The 8918-nt window shown below is 31.8% G+C and overlaps 1 protein-coding gene across 1 annotated transcript; it reads right to left on the bottom strand.

The window, feature by feature from the left end:
- Nucleotides 1-435: 435 nt before the first annotated feature.
- LOC112708391 (serine carboxypeptidase-like 2) lies at nt 436-4126 on the bottom strand. Its single transcript, XM_025760556.3, has 14 exons — nt 3744-4126; nt 3493-3638; nt 3181-3257; nt 2910-3032; nt 2704-2806; nt 2541-2578; nt 2214-2312; nt 2031-2117; nt 1780-1938; nt 1614-1685; nt 1403-1521; nt 1167-1280; nt 1005-1050; nt 436-903 (listed from the first exon to the last, which is right to left on the bottom strand). Exons 1-14 carry the CDS (start codon nt 3944-3946, stop codon nt 820-822), a joined length of 1470 nt encoding a protein of 489 aa, XP_025616341.1. The 5' UTR covers nt 3947-4126; the 3' UTR covers nt 436-819.
- Between the last annotated feature and the right edge of the window lie 4792 nt (nt 4127-8918).

The raw sequence follows: 8918 nt of genomic DNA, 5'->3' as shown, positions 1-8918 counted from the left end.
TATCTTAAGCTCTATTTTAATATATTACTAATAAATAGATAAATAAATATAGTCTATCTTAAAGAAACCTAATAAGTATGATTTTAAATTTAATGCTTCTATAGTTAAAAATGAATCACTAAGTACTAAAAGTGTTACTTTATCGATGAAAATTGCAAAGGAATTCTTTATGTAGTTGTACAACAAAAAAATTAGTATACTAATTTAAGGTAAATTCTATAGTATTTATTATTTAGTATTTAAATTTTATTTAACTTTTTTTTTATAATAAATTTTAAATAATTAAAAATAATTTATTTTTATATTTTTTAAATTAAATATTAATTTTTAATATTTTTAACAAATTAGACACCACCTTTTAGCTAACATAACACTTCCACTAGTTTAAAGACATGGCAATATGCCAATATGGTATATAGATGAATGTAGCATTCATTGAGATCTCAAAGTCTCTTTTATTTACTGTTTTAATCCACACCAAATCTTAAGATCAGATGTGCATCTACAATACATATATTGAGAATACATAGATGATTCAACTGTTTTATGGTGAACAAAATCTGCTCCGTGGTATAGTAGCTATGGAAAATGGATATACTATTTATTTATTGGACTATACTACGTGTATATCAAAATTAACCACCAAAATCAGCCACCAGTATAAAATACATGTTAGAATATAAATATATATTAAAAATAAATTAAACCACACATGTATTTATACATAAATACATTGGTGACTGATTTTAGTGACTGATTTTGATGTACAAATAACATTTTTGTTATTGATATATATGCGTTGTCAATTATTCTTTCTTCCTACAATGGCCTGTTAGAGATCCACCTACTATACATGTCCAAGCATTCTTCAGGCTTGTATTCAGGAGCTGTGTGCCCTCCATTCTACAATGCAAGTGGAAATATTAAAGATAAGAGTAAGCCCCCATACTTCACATCTTTGATAGATTCATTAAAATGAAGTGTGTGTGATAAGATAGACTTGCCTTAACAGTTGCAAATGTCATCATATTGGAGTAAGTTCTTGTATATCTGCTTGAGAGGGAAAAAAAAGAAGCATGATTTTAAGTACATATATGGTTTAACTAAGTTTGAATAAATCCAACATAGTTTTACTTTTACATAACTATATATAGTTAGGGAAATACCCTGCAACTTGGCCATTTGTATACCATGGCCTCCAATCATCAACTATTGAGTAGTTTAGCGATCTTATCCACACTTGAGTCGCCATGAAAGGAACATTCATGTCATGATCGCCGCTGTTAGAAATACATAGATTTATTTCTCCATTTTAAGTAAAAGTAAAAAGAAAATAACAAACAAGTTACTTTGTGCTATCTCCTCTGAATTTCGACCATTCGAGCATACAGCGAACACTTACCTGTATATCAGCGAACGATAGCCTTTTCTGCTGAGCTTTACATGATATGGAAAGCTGCTAGGGATATCCTCCTTGTTGGGTATATTGTAGGTGCAGCGTTGCCATTCCTTTTTTGTTCCCTGAAACACAAATGGAGACAATCCCTTTCAAGTTATAGTTGTTATACTAACCATGAATTTCAGAAAATTTTTTTGATGTGTTTCAGTTATACCTTTCGTATGTTTAGCGCATTCCGTACTTTGTCATCATTGGCCCAATAACTACTAAGGAAGTATCCATAAGTCTGATTTTGGAAAGGAGAAGAACAAAAGTTAAAAACAAGAAGAGAAAAGAAGCATTAAGGAAACATATCTTATTCAACAAGGCATGTGGATTACCCGGCAGTTCAAGGGTGGTAATCTGAGACGAGTGTTGCTGACGAACTTCAAAGGATAGTTTTCGGTTATAGATCGTCTCCAAGAAGTCTTCAATGGTTTAGGTGAACCAAATTCACATGAAGGTTCCAAAATATGGGCTTTATTGAGTCCTGATGTCATCTGCAGAAAAGTACAATGGTTTCTAACTAGAAATTGAACACAAAAAGATTCAACAAACATAGCACGGACAATAACAATAGGTGATTGAATACCTCATCAAAGGACTTGAGATCTCTTGAACATAATGCACTTCTAGTGTCTACTTTTATATATTCTCCTCTACAATTTGTTTGCAGTGACTGTTTCATTGAGTAAATTGCAGACATCACTTAGTGTTTGTATTTTATTTTTGCAATACCAATTTAAAGAAAAACTTTACAAGTGAACTTAACTACCTGGTATAGTTCATCAGAAATTAGTCCCATTCCATGAGCAAATGGGATTTGATAGTTTTTCTCAACTCGGGTTGTTGCAGCATTCCCCAGAAGGTACCCCTGAAGAAAAGGATTTCTCATGGTAAACTTAATTAATCACATAGAAGAATCATTTTATATATATAGAAAATACATAATTCTTTTTAAAGTTAGCCAACTCTGGAGATATTCAAATTCCACATGGAAGAAGCTCTTAAAGAAGATCAAAAGCATTATTAAGATTGCTTTACATTGTGGTGTATTTAAGACAACCTTTAGAAAAGTTTAAAAAATGACTAAAAATGAAACCTGAAGATTTATCCAAGGTTGGACTCCTTCTTCATTTTCTGTAAACAAGGCAATATGGAGTAGAATTAAACTGTGTTTAAGTTACTTTAGATCTCATTTATCACACACATACATTACTCAAATAGTTGTCTATAACTAGGCATTAGATCAATGAGTTTTATACCTCGTGAAATTTCATCAACAATTACTGGAATAGGAATACCGGAGTATGAATCGCCTCCGACGAAAAATTCATTTGAGAAAAATTGTGGATGCTCAGTTAGCCACTGCAAAGATTTTTAACAAGATTATAAAAGTTCACTTTAGTAGACACAAAGAGAACCATTTGTGAATATGCAGTAAAAACACCATAAAGTTGTAGGGATTTACCTTCCTAAGAAATTGATGAGTTTGGTTGACTAGCAATGAGTCGCTTCGCGCTGTGGCAGATTCTGATCTGGCATATGTGAAGCCTGTATTAACAGGTAAATCTACAAATATAATGCTACTTGTCTACAACAAAACAAATTGCAATAATTAGCAGTGAATGAACATCAAAGATGTACAAAATTACTGAAAGAAAAATCTAGAAGGATTTGATAAAATAAACAAAATGAATGCCAAACTATATATTCAGCAAATAAATGCAGATAATCCACACCTTTGTCCATGAGTATGGCCTATAGACCAAATTTGGCAAGCTCCCATTATATTCCTCATTTTGAAATCCAAGTGGTCCTAAAATGCAACACCTCAAATACATTATTAAAGACATAAATTCAGCTATGTATTATATGCAATCCTTGTCATAGTCTCATAGATGTTACAATCTTCTCAGAAGATACTAAAGGCTCAGATAGAAACAAATTTTCTTTTTGCCTCTTTCCTTATTACTCACCTGATTTTGACTGAGACTATGCAAAAGACTAAAAGCATGAAAATTTCAGATAGGAGTACCGTGTGAGTGTGTTACCGATTTCAAAGACAAGGCCAGAGAAAGCAGAGCATCCAGGACCACCGGTGAGCCACAACATGAGAGGATCCACCTTAGGATTGTTCTCTGACTCGATGAAATAGTAGAAAGCCTGCACATCTTCATTTTCACCCACTCCTATATACCTGATTAATTTAAGACATGCATGCGTGCAAAGTTAGTTGTTAAGTACATGATCCAAATCCCATAAATTAAAAAAACCATAGGCTACAGCATAAAGTGTAACAGACCCAGTTTCAAGAACAAAAGGAAGGGGTCCCTGGAACCCTGGAAGGAACTTCACTATGCTGCCACAGTTTGCAAGTTGAGATGAGATCTGTAGTAGTAACAAAAGAAGGAGAAGTAGGACCCCATGATTATCACTATAACAATTTGAGCTTAGTAGTGTAGCCATTCTCACTGAACTGTGTCTTCTTTCTCTGAGCATATTCATGTTTTTAATTTAAGCCTCTTAGTTCTTGCTATCTCCAAGATGGTCATCAACTTTTCATTCGTTTTTCATTGGTGATTAGATTAGAGTTTAGATCTCAAGGAGAAGAATTTTGTTTTGCCTTGTATTCTTTTGTTATTTTATTTTAATAGTTATCGTGGATTACACAATGTTTCTGACTTTCTGGAACCCTTAAAAATTATGAATTATTTATGTACCATAAAAAAATAAAGGTGACGAATGTCAGTGGCCTATTGGCGGTGGGATCTTTCTGGTGAGACTTTAGGATGGATAGATGATGATCATGAAAACGGCTTTCTATTTCTTCCGTTTGTTTGTATCATAGGGCAGAATTTATCAAAATAAAAAATTAGACTAATGTATAGTAAAGACTAAAGACCAAAGAGATCACGTGTTTTATCTTATGCCTATTATCATGAAAACGGCATTCTATTTCTTCCGTTTGTCATTAATTATTCATTATTTAAATTTTATTTTAAAAAAATATAAAATTATTAATTATTAATTATAATTATTTAAAATAATTAATTAAAATTTATATATATATATATAGCTCCCTGTTATCCTTTTTATTAAAATTTTTTTTACTTATAAAATACTAACAGTAAATCGGTACACTTGCATCAAACTAAATGTTTTCTCTTCCAATAATCTTCATATTAAATATAATCTTTAACATTTAGCAAACATAATAACTTACATTATTATTATTATTATATTTTTTTACTTGTTTTTTCATTTGCAACTATTCGATAAAATACCATTTTTCAAATCAATAAAATGAAATTGCTAATATATTTCTATAATATATTAACATGACTCACAACATAAACAGTTTTTTGATATACAACTATTAAATATTAGTAGGTATTTTTTTCATTAATAATAAGTAATCTCTACCAAAAGGTTCAGACAATTTTAAAATATTACACAATTAATTAAAATAGATCATATACTTTTAACTATTGCATTCATCTATATACATATAACATCTTGATTCATCTATATACATATAAATTTTTCTTTCTGCAATCTTTAAATAAAATGAATAATAATATAATATTAATATTATATTATTATTTAATTTTATTTGACGAAAAACGATCACTTAATATTGAACCCGAAAGATTGAAAAAGTTCGACTTTACTAATATCATTTATATTAGTAATTTACCCAATCTTTATTCTAATTAAATACCATCACTTGAGATAATTATTTGAATTTTTACCATATTTAATTTCCTTAATTATTACCTTTTAAGATATTTAAAAATTTAATCTTGCTGACTCAGCAGCTTAAAATTGCCGCACACAGCACTTAATGCGCCACATGTCGCAACACATGCCTTTCCTATGTAATTAAGTGACATTAGTCACTAATTACACATTATATATAAGCACAAATCTTCTCTCTCTCCTCTAGTTCAGTCGTGACATGCAGGAAGTATTTTTGTTGATTTTTCAACTTTTCGAGTTCGATTTCTTGAGATCCATGATCCCCCACAAAAATTCTGATCCGATAAAAGTGACCGTATCTTCCTCCTCTACGCGGTGATGTATCTTTTGTTCGGTGGAATCGCGAAGTGGAGTTGTCCCTGCCAGGAATCAGTTTGGCCGAACCAAAGGAGGGAAGGAACCACCGAATTTTCAATATTTTCGCTCCATTTGACCTATCAGAAACCTCCTCCAGTATCTTACGTGTGTTCTGCACTTTACAGAGATAGGGTTTGACTCTTTAATCGGTTAAAATTATGAAATAATTGATATATATGGTTGGATTGTTAGCTGTTAAAATTTTAGCTGAATTGCTGTTGAATTTGTTGTTGTGTTTCGGCCATGTTGAGAAATAAGGCACTGAGATGTTGTTGTTGAATAATTGGCTGAAATATGAATTATATGATAGTATGCAACTGAGTTCTGACGGTCAAATTTTGATTTGGAATTAATTATAACTAAATGAGTATTTTGAACGGAGATTTCGAGTAAAAAGGAACAGAGACTTGATTTTTGAGAAAGATTTAATTAACAAAATTATTTATTTATGAATATATGAATTTTTATTGAAACTAATTGAGTTTGGTTTTTGAAGAAAAAAATAATAGGTTGTAATAAAGAGTTTAAAGCGGAAGTTTTGGGAGAAATATGATCTTAATTGAATGAAAAATATTTTATTTTGAAAATGAAAGAATCGTGCCATTTTACTTATTTTTAACGAAGTTTTGGGTGTTTTAAAATTTATAAAATATTTTAAATAATTTATAAAGTAACCATTGAAGACTTGGTCGATTTTTTAAAAGTTCAGAGTTATTTAGAGTAATTTTAAAATATGTCAATTTAATTAAAGTAACTTGTAAAATATGTCATTTTTCAAAGTTTAAGCATATTTATGTATTTTATTCCTATGGGCATATTTAGGCATAATTTAAGAATAACTCTGAAATATTTGAAAAGCGATTTTTAAGTTAAATCTCATGATTCACTCTGTTTCAATTTATTATTTTGGAGAAATTGTGGTGTTATGGATAAAGAATTATCATATCTTGGGAGGTATTTAATTATGTGATGAGATGATTGATGTTTGAAAAGGCAACACTAATGACTCTTCTTGTCATCGATTTATCCGGCAAATTGCTGAAGAGCGGTACGGGCGCTATAGCCCAAGAGTGTGACCCGTCACTTCAATCATGGGACTCGTATGGGCACTATAGCCGAAGAACATGCGAGCGCGATAACCCAAGAATGTACCGAGCATTATATCCCGAAGTGATGGCAATGAGAGACAACGTCCGTAAGGATGTAATGTCGAACGCAGGTCGAAAACCGACGAATGAGCTCATTACCTGCACTAGGGTTAGACATGCATCATACTTGTTTGCGCATATTTCTTATGTGTGTTTTGAATTCATTCTTGTGGTTATATGTTATGTGCTGTTTGCTCTTGATTGTTGTTTGTCCTATGTTTCTTTGTTGTTGTCTGATTGGTCTCGCGCCGATTTATAAAAAACAACTTAACTTGTTTCACCTACTAATAACTCCGCAGTTCTTACCCTCTATCTTCCTCCCCCTTCAGATGGAGACAGGTGCCATTTTCTATGAGCTCGAGCAACCTTATGTACAAGGATCCTATCCTTCGCAACTTCTATGTGGTGGCTGCGGAGCCTCGAGTTCATATGTACGTAGTTAGAGATCATCCTTTCCATCACTCGTTAGCTTCACCTCTCTTTGATCCTGATGCACTATATGCCTTTCCGCTATCGTGGTTACATCCCGATTCTATCCACCATCCTTTTGATTTCATGCATGGAGATCCTGATCCAGCACAGCAGGATGGTTAGGTGGTGCCTGAGCCTGGCCCTGTCATCGGTGACCCCATCCCTGAGTTTCCCCCAGTAGGTTTGGATATGTCGATGGAGTCTCTGTCTACTCACTCCTCTGACCCTTTCACCATAGAGCATATCGAGACTTCAGTCGCTATGTTTGCTCGGCCTTCAGCTGTTGAGCAGATTTCTCCCATCCAGTGGTATAGCTTCAATAGGAGGTAGCAGTGATGGTAGCCTTCAATATACACCCGAGGTCATCGTTATTTTTTACGACGAGGACACCGAGGAGAAAGAGATTGTGGATCTGACTTCTGAGGACGATGAGGATCCTGAGATGGATATAGAGATCATCTTGACTTCTGACAATGATTAAGCAGCAACATCAGCACTTTCTTTTGAGCAGCTCTCCAGTTTCGCCTTTCTTTTATCTTAGACTCTCACTTTTATTTTTTGAGAGATCAGGTTATAAGACTAGGCTAGTCTGGGCGTCAGATTAGGGGGCTTCCTATATGGACCAGACACCGGAGATGTTTTGAGTTGTATATATGTACATAATTGTGAAGGAGTAACTAACTTGTCATCTTTTGGATGCTATATATGTATATATATTATAGTATATTATCCTGTTTGTGTATGTATCTGTTTATCTTATTAGTTTGCATAATCTTGCATTTTTTTGTTTGCTCTTTTTTTTTAAGGAAGGTTTTTCATAAAAATCGAGTTCCGTTAACCCTATTACAAGCTTGGTATTAATAATAATAGTGTCAGTGTAGTTTTAAGTTGGTAACACTCGATGTTTCGGTATGAACATGTCATACTGAAAATTGGATCGTTACAATACTCATCAAAATAACAATTCAAAGATTTGCCAAAGTAAGATTTAGCTAATGCCTAATATCTCAGGGTTGTCATCTTTAGTTTTATCTGAGTCATAATATAATAACATTTATTACATTTGAGAACAAACCCTCTCCAATTCAAAATACTATGACAAAAGATCAAAAAGAGCAATGGTAACATCCCAACTTTTTGAATCATGTTTATTATTTAATAATTAATTAATTAATTAAAATTGTAATGATTTAAGATTTAAATTCATAATAAAGAATTAAAAAATAATATATTTAAAAAACTAACATATCTAATTTAAAATTAAAAAATATGAAAACATTACTTGTAGTAAATTCTTAACCGACAATAAACCATCTTTTAAGATATAGTCATAACTAATTTCATGTTCATTGAATTTAAATGATCTTTAGTTATATTAAAAGATAAAAAAAACTAGCTTTATTCTTTAAGTTCAGTATAAAATCAAAATCAAATTAAATTAGGTAGATAAATCTGTTACAAGTTCATAGTAAAAAATCGTACTCTAACCAACCAGTCTGATATACTAACAGTATTTCACGAATATCTCAAGTTGTGATTATCTAATTGACTTTGCTAAATTATCTGTAAATATGTCTCTAATAGCTATTTCCAAATTCCAAACATACAAAATGTTATAGGGCTCGTAAAGTGACAATTCAGATTGAAGATTTTACCTAAACGCGAGTTAGATTCTCCTAACACAATTTATATACACCTAAAAGTTATTTGAGTCTTTTCTTTCTCATTATATTCTCTTTTTT

The sequence above is a fragment of the Arachis hypogaea genome, chromosome 1 (assembly GCF_003086295.3).
Source record: "Arachis hypogaea cultivar Tifrunner chromosome 1, arahy.Tifrunner.gnm2.J5K5, whole genome shotgun sequence".
In the NCBI taxonomy this organism is placed as follows: domain Eukaryota; kingdom Viridiplantae; phylum Streptophyta; class Magnoliopsida; order Fabales; family Fabaceae; genus Arachis; species Arachis hypogaea.
The sequence above is the reverse complement of the archived record's forward strand: the minus strand, read 5'-3'. Positions and strand labels throughout refer to the sequence as shown.

Coding starts and splice junctions, on each gene's coding strand:
- LOC112708391 (XM_025760556.3), bottom strand. CDS start 3,946: ATGAATATGCTCAGAGAAAGAAGACACAGTTCAGTGAGAATGGCTACA. Junction 2,118..2,213: donor TTTCTGATGAACTATACCAG/GTAGTTAAGTTC, acceptor TCAATGAAACAG/TCACTGCAAACAAATTGTAG. Junction 1,939..2,030: donor ATCTCAAGTCCTTTGATGAG/GTATTCAATCAC, acceptor ACTTTTCTGCAG/ATGACATCAGGACTCAATAA.